This window comes from Eleutherodactylus coqui, chromosome 12, assembly GCF_035609145.1.
Source record: "Eleutherodactylus coqui strain aEleCoq1 chromosome 12, aEleCoq1.hap1, whole genome shotgun sequence".
NCBI lineage: Eukaryota > Metazoa > Chordata > Amphibia > Anura > Eleutherodactylidae > Eleutherodactylus > Eleutherodactylus coqui.
In genome coordinates, this window is record NC_089848.1 from 43,228,837 (window position 1) to 43,241,487 (window position 12,651).

The 12,651-nt window shown below is 46.0% G+C and overlaps 1 protein-coding gene across 1 annotated transcript in view; it reads right to left on the bottom strand.

The window, feature by feature from the left end:
- Positions 1 to 5,618: 5,618 nt before the first annotated feature.
- Positions 5,619 to 12,651, bottom strand: part of NOD1 (nucleotide binding oligomerization domain containing 1) — a 56,982-nt gene continuing 49,949 nt past the window's right edge. Inside the window, exons 10-12 of the mRNA XM_066585641.1 lie at positions 10,461 to 10,544; positions 7,916 to 7,999; positions 5,619 to 7,200 (exon numbers count right to left, since the gene is read on the bottom strand). Coding sequence (XP_066441738.1) covers positions 7,131 to 7,200; positions 7,916 to 7,999; positions 10,461 to 10,544 — 238 coding nt within the window. The 3' untranslated portion in view covers positions 5,619 to 7,130. The remainder of the gene's footprint in view (positions 7,201 to 7,915; positions 8,000 to 10,460; positions 10,545 to 12,651) is intronic.

Here is a 12,651-nt window from a genome sequence, read left to right on the forward strand (position 1 = left end):
TTGAATTTGGTTCTATAATGGATGGGCAGCCAGGGCAGTGACTGGCAGAGTGGAAGATAAGTTTAGCTGCCGCATTTAGTATGGGTTGGAAAGGGAAGAGTCTGGTGCGGGAAAGGCCGATGAGCAGTGAGTTGCAGTAGACAAGTCGGGAATGGATGAGTGCGACAACAAGTGTCTTCAGCGTGTCCATGGTGAGAAACGGAGGGATTTTAGCAATATTTGTGAGGTGCAGGTAGCATGTTCGGACCAGGGTTTGGATGTGGGGGGTGGAGAAGAGTTCAGTGTGACCCTGAGACAGCGGGCATGCTATCTGGGGGTTATGATGGTGCCAGATACTGATGTGGAGATGTTGGGGGAAGGTCGGCTGGAAGGCAGAAAAACGAGGAGTGAAGTTTTTGAGAGGTTAAGTTTGAGAAAGAGGAAGGACATTAGAGACAGCAGACAAACAGTCGGTGACGTTTTGAGGAAGGGTGCTGAGATGTCGCCGGAAGAGGTGTATAGCTGGGTGTCATAGACCTGGTAGAGAAGGCCGAATCTGTGAATGGTTTGTCCGATTAGGGCTGTGTAGATAGAGAAGAGGAGGAGAACAAGGACCGAGCCTTGGGGGACCCCGACAGTGAGAGGAAGTGGAGACGCTGAATGAGCGGTCAGAGAGATAGGAGAAGAACCAGGACAGAGCAGTGTCTTTAAGGCCGATGAGAGTGAAGCATACTGAGGAGATCATGGTCAACAAAAGCAACCGCATCGGAGAGGTCAGGGAGGATTAATAGGGAGTAGTCGCCTCTCAACTTTGCCATCATCAGGTCATTTGATACTTTTGTGAGGGTTGTTTCGGACTGGAGGAGATCAGAAATAAGTATTTTACCTCTGTTTTCTTTTTTTTTTTAAGGGTTTTTACCATGCATGATAACTAGGGTGTGGGTTTTTACATTTTTTTTTTTTTTTTTACACAGACCTGAAAATGTAAAAAAATATTCTTTGTTGCGTACTTTTCAATTTTAACTTTTTTTTTTTACATTTTTTATGTCCCTCTAGGCAACTTGAACTTAAAAGCTATGATTGCTACAATAATACATTACAATACTTCTGTACTGCAATGCATTATCATTCACAATAGCAGTCCAAGGCAGGCTGGAACGTAGTGAATGGCAACCCATCGGCCCTCCGCGATTACACCGTAGAGTGCTGATGACATCACAGAAGTAGAAGCGTGCTCCTTTTGTGAACCCTTTACATGCCACAATGTGCATTGATCAATCCCCGCTGTTGCAGTGGGAGGCCGGTCACAGCCATCTACCTCCGCAGAATGGCTCAGGCTCACTTCTGAGTCCATGCCATCCACAGGATGTAAGTTTACGTTCTGTTGCGTTAAGTACTCCCCAGCCAGGACTTCCTGTGACTTTAAGGGGTTAAGGAACATATATTACAATCAAAATGCAAAATGCCAACCGGCCCCAAACTATTGGAAACTGTCCATCCTCTAGTGTGTACTTGTCTACTTCCACTTCCTCTAATGCTGCATGGCCCAATACCACAGGTTCCTTGAGATATGGTTCCACAAAATGCGGATTGCACAGTTTTCTAGTTAAAAGCAAAACATTTCATCTATGCATACAGACAGTTCTCAATACAATCATGTATTAATTGCAGCTCCTCTCATCATTTGCATTATGTAATGGGAACTATTTTATTGACGGACATAGACTGCACTGATAGAACGGTGAGAAAACAAATCCGCGCACATCTGTTTGACATGAGCAGTTCATCCACACGGAAACTATCTGCTTCATATCAGCACTTTTTCATGTCCGCCATGACAGCACTGATAGCTTGCAGGTCAATGCCACCAAGAAGGTGAAAAAGCTGCCTTGTGGGGGTGAATGGACTAGGACGCTCGTCTTCAGAGAGGTATATTGAATATTCCAATTAGACACGCTACCTGAAAAGCTATGAACTTCAGGGCAGATTTAACCTATTTCTATTAATATGCAGTACTGTGCAAAAGTTGTAGGCACGTATGGAAAATATAATGTAAAAGTAAGAATGCTTTAAAATATACAAGTGTTTATTTTTATTTTGTCAAAATCGAAAGTGAATGAACAAAAGAGAAATACCAATTTTTGGTGTGATCACCTTCTGTCTTGAAAACAGCATAAATCCTTCTAGGTCCGCTGTCACAAAGTCAGGGATTTTGTAGGATTATAGACAGCTGTATGATTCACCAATTATTCCAATCAGGTGATAAAAATCATCATTTTCTTAAGTAGATTGAAATAGTTGTTAACTGAACAAAAACAGCTGTGTAGGAGGCTTAAAACTTGTGGGTGGAGGGGGTGGAGCCAAACTGCTATAAAGGCGAGGTTCTAGAAGAGAGTTTCATGTCACAAGTCATAAACCGTGGCAAGACTAAACACAGCAACAAGACACAAAGTAGTTCCGCAACTATGAGGCAAAGATTTCGAAATAGATTGAGGTTTCAAGATGTGCTGTTTAAGTTCCTTTGAAGAAGCACAAAGAAACGCACAATACCGAGGACTGTAGACACTAGGGATCGGCCAAGGAGATTAGTGTCGCAGATGAAAAGCCACATAATGCTTACTTTCCTTTGAAATCAAAATATGTTCAGCAGTGCCATCAGCTCAGAATGGGCAGAATCAGTGGGACCCTGGTACACTCATTTAGGCTGCCTGTCCACGGCCGGGGCGGAATATCGCTAGTGATTATCCGCTGCGGGGGAGGGGGGGAGCACTGAAAGGTCTCCATGATGAGCCTATCTAATAGATCTAATAGGCTCACCGTGGAGAATTGCAGCAAATCACAGTACGCTGCGATTTTAATAACACGAGCAAAGAATGGTACAATAATGAGTGTCTGCAGGCAGCAGTAAAGCATGGTGGAGAGCGGAACAATAATAAGTGTCTGCAGGCAGCAGCGAAGCATGACGGAGAGAGGTACAATAATAAGTGTCTGCAGGCAGCAGTGAAGCATGATGGAGAGAGGTACAATAATGAGTGTCTGCAGGCAGCAGTGAAGCATGATGGAGAGCAGTACAATAATGAGTGTCTGCAAGCTGGGAGTGGAGGTGCCGGGGGAAGGGGGAAGTGCTACTGCGCGTTCAATGACAGGGGCTCTGCAGGGAGCCGAGATGTGAGTCCCAGCACTGGGATGAGGGAGGAGGACCTGTGTGTGATGGGCTCTCATGAAGACCGCTGCTGTCACTCTCACCATCACTGCTGTCGTCTGCTGCGAGTGTTCCCTGCTGTCACCACAACACCTCTGCTCTCACTGTTCTCCCTGTCGCAGTTCGAGTCAATCGGCAGCCAGAGGACGGACAGGGGCGTTCCCTCCTGCTAAGGCCTGTCAAACCCCTAACTTCCAGTGCAACAAGATACACCAGCCCTGATGTCAGCATCATCCTGTCTTTCCGGGATTGCATGAAGAGACAGAAGGATTTGTGTAAACCAACATCCACAGAAGATCTTTGTTTAGTTTTCCAACATGTTTGGAAGAACCTCCCTCCTGAGTTCATTCAAAAACTGTGTGCAAGTGTACCTAGAAGAACTGATGCTGTTTTGAAGGTAAAGGGAGTTCACACCAAATATTGATGTGATTTAGATTTCTCTTTTGTTCAGTCACTTTGCATTTTGCTAATTGACAAAAATAAACAATTTGCACTTCTACTTTTGAAAGCTTTCTTACTTTGTGGCATTTTTTCCACACCTACCTCAAACATTTACCCAGTACTGAATAATTCACCTCCTTTTGCATAACCATTATAGGATGAAGCACGGTCTCATTAGAACACACCCTCTATCATTGCATTGGGGGATGGCAATTACCGTAGTAGTATTATTTAAGGCTGGAGCGTTCCACAGCACACCATGCTATGACTAAGAATCCCAACCTTTGGGTATGAAATGTGTAAGCATATGGTCCTTTCAATATGTCCTGAATAAACCACAGTTAAAGAGTTAAAATTAGTTAAATGAGTTAAAATTGCTCCAAAGCCCCTTTGTCCTTCCTGGTTGCTGTTGACCAGGACATGTGACTGCTGCAGCCAATCACTAACCACAGCAGTGGCCTTTTATAGCCACTGATTGGCTGCAGCAGTCACATGTCCTGGTCAGCACCAACCAGGAAGGACAGAGCGATTGTGAAGCAATTTTAAGTTGTGGGAAACCCCTTTAACAAAGGGCTGAACCTATTAATGTTAGCTTCATAAATACAAAAGTAAAGTATTTTCTCTTTCCACTGCTTGAGTGAAGGAACATTACCAGATAATCATAACTGAGGAATTAAAATCTGGGTCATATATAGAGAGCCCGCTGAGTAGACTTCTTTATGCCATCCATGTATAATAATGGTAATAGCGCTCCCTTCGTGCCAATAATAAAAAACTAAAACCCACTTCTACTGTTCCCATGATGAACGGCTGGGTCTCTTCTTTCTGTAGCCCTGTGACCGACACAGGCATTACAATGCAGTGATGTCATTGCACCGCTTGATGATCTCTGCATGACCCATAGATAGGGTAGACTACAAGTCTAAGGCCCGATGTTCACAGGTGGATTTGATTTGCGGAGATCCATAAATCAAGCCGCCCATAGGGTGACATGGGCGCCCGCAAAGCAGCTAGAAGCATGCGAATCACACGTGCGGGAAGAAATCGCAGCATGCTCCATTTTTCTGCGGATCCCGCAGGGACAGCTTCCATTGAAGTCAATAGAAGCCTTCGATCTGCGGCACACCCGCAGCTGACACTGCGGACGTGCCGCGGATCCACCCGAAAGCAGGAGATTCAAAAAAGAAGAAAAGGCATTGGACATGCGCTGGGCGCGTCAGCCGGCAGGCATGCCCAGACACATCCGCCGTGCTGAAGAAAGAAGATCCGGCCGGCACGAGGAGGCCCGCGCTGGATCCGGAGAGGTAAGAAACTGTCTTGTTATGTCCATGGCTGCGGGCACACACGGATACCACTGCGGGATTCAGCAGTGGAATCCTGAGGCCTAAGAGTATGTTCCCACAGGGCGGAAATGCAGCTGAATTTCCGCTGCAAATTCTGCCGCATTTTCGCATCCAAAACAGAAGCAGAACCCGATCAGCGGCGCTGCGCTCACTAGAGGCTGCTGAGTACCGGGTGAAAGGCTGTGCTGATAGTGCGAAGAATTGGGAGGTGATGGGAGCGCCATATATGCCAAAGTGAGTTGTGGATGCACAGCTCATTTCGGGTGAAAATACACGCCAATGGCGACTCTGCATTTTCACCCCGTGGGAATGTAACCTAAAGAAATATAAGAGCGGGGAGCCAACGTCTCTCTATTCCACCACAGTGTTCAAGTGGATCCACGTCCTGCGGATCGGGAGTACGGGCGGCCCCTTCCACTCTGGGCCGGTCGCATTCCCTGCCACCATGCACATCACACCTGTCTATACAACCAATAGGAGGTTTCCTTCCATTCTTTGACCTTCTAGACAAAATCTAAATGCCTAGACATTACCATTTATACATAAAAACATTAACTTCCTAATCCTAGTTTTTGTCCAAAACATATCCTGTGATGTATGTAGTAGGTTTAATGTAATATTCTCTGGAATGAAGGATTTAGTCGTTTTTCATGTTTAAGTATCAAATTTATTGAAAATTTCACAGTATAGAGAATGCAAGATCATCCAGCTTCATGCTCATTGCATAGTGCCATGGTCAGTAGGGTGTACCGGGAGCTCCTGCAGGCTCCTCCGCACCCTTCATGCTCATTGCATAGTGCCATGGTCAGTAGGGTGTACCGGGAGCTCCTGCAGGCTCCTCCGCACCCTTCATGCTCATTGCATAGTGCCATGGTCAGTAGGGTGTACCGGGAGCTCCTGCAGGCTCCTCCGCACCCTTCATGCTCATTGCATAGTGCCATGGTCAGTAGGGTGTACCGGGAGCTCCTGCAGCCTCCTCCGCACCCTTCATGCTCATTGCATAGTGCCATGGTCAGTAGGGTGTACCGGGAGCTCCTGCAGGCTCCTCCGCACCCTTCATGCTCATTGCATAGTGCCATGGTCAGTAGGGTGTACCGGGAGCTCCTGCAGGCTCCTCCGCACCCTTCATGCTCATTGCATAGTGCCATGGTCAGTAGGGTGTACCGGGAGCTCCTGCAGGCTCCTCCGCACCCTTCATGCTCATTGCATAGTGCCATGGTCAGTAGGGTGTACCGGGAGCTCCTGCAGGCTCCTCCGCACCCTTCATGCTCATTGCATAGTGCCATGGTCAGTAGGGTGTACCGGGAGCTCCTGCAGCCTCCTCCGCACCCTTCATGCTCATTGCATAGTGCCATGGTCAGTAGGGTGTACCGGGAGCTCCTGCAGGCTCCTCCGCACCCTTCATGCTCATTGCATAGTGCCATGGTCAGTAGGGTGTACCGGGAGCTCCTGCAGGCTCCTCCGCACCCTTCATGCTCATTGCATAGTGCCATGGTCAGTAGGGTGTACCGGGAGCTCCTGCAGGCTCCTCCGCACCCTTCATGCTCATTGCATAGTGCCATGGTCAGTAGGGTGTACCGGGAGCTCCTGCAGGCTCCTCCGCACCCTTCATGCTCATTGCATAGTGCCATGGTCAGTAGGGTGTACCGGGAGCTCCTGCAGCCTCCTCCGCACCCTTCATGCTCATTGCATAGTGCCATGGTCAGTAGGGTGTACCGGGAGCTCCTGCAGGCTCCTCCGCACCCTTCATGCTCATTGCATAGTGCCATGGTCAGTAGGGTGTACCGGGAGCTCCTGCAGGCTCCTCCGCACCCTTCATGCTCATTGCATAGTGCCATGGTCAGTAGGGTGTACCGGGAGCTCCTGCAGGCTCCTCTGCACCCTTCATGCTCATTGCATAGTGCCATGGTCAGTAGGGTGTACCGGAAGCTCCTGCAGGCTCCTCCGCCCCTTCATGCTCATTGCATAGTGCCATGGTCAGTAGGGTGTACCGGGAGCTCCTGCAGCCTCCTCCGCCCCTTCATGCTCATTGCATAGTGCCAAGGTCAGTAGGGTGTATCGGTAGCTCCTGCAGGCTCCTCCGCACCTTTCATGCTCATTGCATAGTGCCATGGTCAGTAGGGTGTATCGGGAGCTCCTGCAGGCTCCTCCGCTCCCTTCCATCTTCAGGTTTTAATCCTTGAGTTCATCTGAAAAGGTTCCTTCTCGTCGGGGGTGAGAGGGTTGTTATGTAAACTGAAAGAAATGGTATTTTATAAGAAATTCATTGTAGTTAACCCCCCCTCCCCCACGCCCCGAAAGATATTCAACAACAAAGATTGTATATTGCTGCGAAGTCTGCCAACAAAGAAGTGTTTCTTGGGTAAAGATCCAGGCCTTTTTCCAGATCCTGGAGAACCCTTTTAATCTGTTTGCACTAGAGCTGTCCTTGCTCAAATCAGCAAAGACCAGCAGGAGAATTAAAGTGGTGAGTAGAACTTAGTTTGTTACTTTTAACCATTGTTTTCGGTACGGTTTTTCAAGAACTCGGAGAACTGGTTTAAAGGGTTATGCCAAGATCCTAATAGGGCATATGAATGTCATAGAGTGGGAGTCCACCGCTTTGGACTCCCCTCTATGTCCTAGAATGGAGAGCCACTCAATAAAAGTGCTTCTGTCTTGGTGGAGCTTCTTCTCTCCTGATGACCAGTCATGACCGCTATGCTACACTTCCTCTACAACGATGGCTGTAACTTCCTCTGCCAAAACCAGCTGTTTGCCATGGATCCCACTCTCTGCACTCAGCTGATTGTCCCGCATTCTTAAAGTGGTTTTGCATCTTGTCACAACCCCTTTAAATTTGTGCTTGTGTTTGTATCTATTCTACAACAGGAGGACAACTATCACAAAGGTAGAAGAAAACTAATGGTTCAACACTCGTTTAGGACAGTTTTGACTTTTTAATACTTACCAAAGTTCTTCCAAATTAGTATTATGGCCCAGGGCTTCTGCCAGTATGTTGGCTCCATGGTTAGTGATGCGGTTTTTAATTATCCTGCAGTAAATAAAAATGGGGAAGACAATGAGAGAAAGACATTTCTTTGGCTTAAGCCCCATTTACACGCAAAGATGATCGCTCAGAGTTCGTCAGAAACTGACAGTTTTGAGCAATCATTCTGCATTAGCTACTAATGGGCTAATCAGCCCATTAGTAGCTAACGCTCTTTATTTGCATGTATTTAGAGAATAGTGGGCGGTCTGTTCTCTAAATACATCTGCTTTGTTCTGCCACGGGCAGCTGGCTGCATACAATACTATCAGCACTGCCCATGGAGAACACAGTATGCCGTCCCTGTTATCAGGGATGAGGATTTTATGCTGACTTGAGGTCAGCGATGGACGAACAGTGCTCGGTAAGTGCACGATGGGCACGCATTTACGCGCAACAGCTATCACTCAAAAGCCGTAATTTGGACAAATTTTGAGCAATAATCATTGTGTGTAAATGGGGTGCTCTCCCTAAGGAGAAAGGATGGCGTTTCTGACCTCTGTAGACAGCACATTGACACGTACTATTCTCGTCCAAAAATTGGACATGCTACAGTTTTTTTTTTATTATTTGGACTATTAATCCGACTAGTGAAAATCCTATGTGCATGAACTCATTGAAATAAATGGGTGCCACTTCCGTTCAAATTTTAATACCGATTTTTCAGTCCGAAAATTGGACGGAACAAAAGCCCATCCGCAAGTACTGTGAATTGTGCGCTTTCTGTTGCTTTCTTGGTCGCGCTAAAATCCAAATGTACCAAGTCACCTGTCCAAGGTGATAAATATTGTCCAAATATTCTATATAATATTTGTGGTATTTATAGGGGGCCATCATTATAATAAATCATGTGCAGAAAAGAAAACTGAGTGGGAACATGAAGTGTGCGTAATACATACAGAAGGAAGTGCTGGGGAGATCCTGAGGGTTACATTCATACATTGGTTTCAGCTATGATGTAATACGGGCTGCCAACATAAATTGTTCTTATCCAAAAATTCACAGCTGGACAACATTTTTTACGGACACATTGAAAAACTATGTTGAAGAATAAAGAATATAAGTGATGCAGGTTTATAGGTCAGAAACTGATATGATCTCATTACCAGCATTTACTGTGAGCTCTAGAATGATAAGGATTACAGTCATAATAACCTACTCAACTACCACCAGGCTCAAAAAAATCACGGTTGGATCGATTTTTTTTTTTTTTAAAGATGAGCGAGTAGTGCCTTAGCCGAGTATCTCCCCGCTCGTCTCTAAAGATTCAGGGGCTGGCGGGGGGAGAGCGGGGAGGAACGGAGGGGAGATCTCTCTCTCCCTCTCTTCCCCCCGCTCTCCCCTGCTCCCCGCCGCAACTCACCAGTCACCGGCGCCAGCCCCCGAATCTTTAGAGACGGGCTGGGAGATACTCTGCTAAGGCACTACTCGCTCACGTAATGTGCCTTAGCGAGTATACTCGCTCATCTCTAATTTTTTTTCATGGGCAATAGAAAAAAGTGCCTTTTTTTTTTTTACAGACTATCTTGGAGTTTCTGGAAGATTGGTGACCCTGGTTGTAACTACTGTGCAGCAATGTCCAAATTCATCAATGTGTTATAAACTTAAAAAATTATTTCCATAGCAAAATTTTTATCTTGACTTAAAAAAAAAAAGATAATGAAGAATGTATTGTGGGGCCCGGTCCCACTCTACTTTTCTTTTAATGTACTTTTAAAATGGTCTTTGTAACTTTTTTTTGTAAAATTGGCTAAACATGGTCAGATGTAATGGGTTCTCAGTGCCAAATGTGATTTTATTCTATTGAGCAAGCCACTAAATAGGCAAACACTTAAAGGGGTTGTCCAGTTACCTAGACACCATGCCCCCTTTAGTGCCCCATGTGCTAAAATAAGAAAAGGAGCAGTAATTACCTGTTACCTGCCACCAGAATCCAGCACTGCAGCCCCGCTGTGGTCCTGGCATTTGTTGTGACAGATGATGTCACTGGGAGATCACTGCAGCCAATCAGAGGTTGCATAATCACCGTTCGTTCTACTGGCATCAGCACTCATATCCTGAGCGCCATGATGCCGGGAGTTCAGGAACATGATTGGTAGTAGTCACCTGACTTCCTGTGACATCATCTGTCACAACAAACGCCGGGACCACAGCGGGGTTGTAGTGCTGGATCGCTGCGGCAGGGAATAGGTAAGTACTGCTCTTCAAGGAGCATTGAAGCGGGTATGTAACCAGACAATGTAGAAGTGATTTCCAAAACCATCAGAGTATTTTCAAGGGCCATGAAATATGGGGCATTGCGCAAAACATCTCATATCTAAATAGTATGGACCTGGGTAGATGAGGATGGTTCTGGCAGACATGCTATGGAGATGTACGGCTTGTATGTCTATGCATGTGTTGCTTTTAGAAGAATAGGGATGCTAAATAGTGGAAACCTCTCGGTGATTACTATATATGACCTCACCACAGGTTTTGAAGAGTCTGGTTCACTTTCAGCATTTCAGCGAAGCTCTTGGCTGCCTCATCCGTGATGTTGTTTTCAGTCAACCTATAAAAATATCATTGAACGTGTCAACAAAACTCAAAAGACAAAACATATAATTCAACAAAAAAATCTCTATTCAGGTATAAAGTCGTTGCGGAAACTGCTGCCCATTAACCTACATTCATCCGGATGCAGCTGCCCAACCTGGCAACGGTCAGGGGACATTTGGGTGGATTTTATCTTTAATGTCTTATTATAGTACACAATTAAGTGATGCCGTTTCTCTCATATTACGCACTTGTACTCTTATAGGGACCTGTCATCAGGATTTTCATTATTAGACTGCCACCATAATGCTTACAGTCAGGTTTGATGAACCCCAGACATATGCCTGCATAGAAGAATGCTGGTTAGCCCGCAAACTTAAAATTATAATTTGGCGCCATGTATGCAAATTTAAAGTTTTAAGTTACGGGAGCAGAACGTCTTAGCTCTGTCTTATTGGCTAATGCATGTCCCCCCTGCTTTAAGCTTTTCTCCCCCGGCCAATGATATCAGCACAAGTCAATGTGAAATCCCATGATTGACCCTCTGCCTCCATTAGAAATGCACATGCCCACTGGGTCTAGATGTCTACTCCTTGACTTCACTGGTGCATTGCACATGCGTCGGGAGACAGCTTTTTGTGCCCGATGGCACTGCGCTGAGCTCAGCTTCACGGGAACAGATCCCTTTAATAGGTAATCCCACAAGGCTTATTTTATTACATTATAAATGTGCTACCAAGTATAAATCAGAGCCCTTCACAGTAACAAACAAACTAATATTTAACTTTTATTAGAAATATCCTAAAATAAGGACCTGGGCTAAAACAAACAAGACATACAAGGAGACAGAGAACATACTAATCAGAGTGGGTGAAGTAATGAGATTACCCAACTTGGATTTAGATTCAATTGAGACCAGAAAGGTTGCTAATGATGCACAGGATAGCTAGAATCTATCTATGATATTGCGGATAGAAAAAGGTACCCAGTATAAATCTATCAGCACTCAAATTGATGTAACATATGCTATCTTGCATCTAGCAACTGACTACAATTTCTCGATAATGATAGTCACACTCAAGATAGAAAGTAATTATTAGAGTGTATTGAGACTATTCACGACTCAGAAACTCATATCGATTAGGGAGACAATATCATTGCCTCAATAGAGTGGTTTTCAGCTCAAAGATGTCGAAACTCGTTCCACTCGAGAAAGAAAGAAACTTTTACTCGTTGGAGAGATTAGTGCTCAACGCGTTTCCCTACTAACATCAGTAGTAGTTCATCAGGAGCGATTGTGTGAGTTGCGGCAGTAATAGCGCACCGGGAGCGATTTTATGAGTTAATGATTGAAGATTTTCAACATTATCAGAAATGAATTGCCACAATCTTATTTTTGGGCAAAAAATTCTTTTGAAGCCTCAAAAATGCCGCAATATTGTCTATAGGGCAATAAAGTATTTTGAAGCCTCTGTCAATTTATTTGTGTGTGGTGAAGTAGAGGGGATCTCATAACGGTGCAGAACAATCAATGACTGTTTAATATGAACTGCAGCCACGTTAGTAGAGATAAGAATTCAGGTTAGAGATCAAAGTAAGAGAATTAATAGAGTACCAAACTACACCTCTGGGACGAGAGATATTGAACAAGGTCGCATGATAGCGAGTAATCTCTAAACAAAGCCCAGAGGTGCAGTTGGATCAGGTGAGATCAAAGGTAGAGTAAGGCCGCCTGCACACGAGCGGAAATCCCGCCGCGGGATTTCCCGCGGGATTTCCGCCGCTGAAAGTTTGCATAGGAGTGCATTAACATACGCACTCCTATGCAGACGGCCGCGGTTTGGCCGCGCGAAATCTCGCGCGGCAAACAAACCGCGGCATGTCCTAATTTTCTGCGGGGCACGCACTCACCCGGCCGCCGGCTCCGGTCTGCGCATGCGCCGGCTGCGCGGCAGCCGGCACATGAAAGAGCCGGGGCCGCCAGGCGCGGGTGAGTACGCGCTCGTCCCTGCAGGCGCTCGGGTCGGATCGCGCGGCGAGAATTCTCGCTGCCGGATCCGACCCGCTCGTCTGCAGGCGGCCTAACTCTGGAACAGATATAGTTCCCAGGCTCAACGGAATAT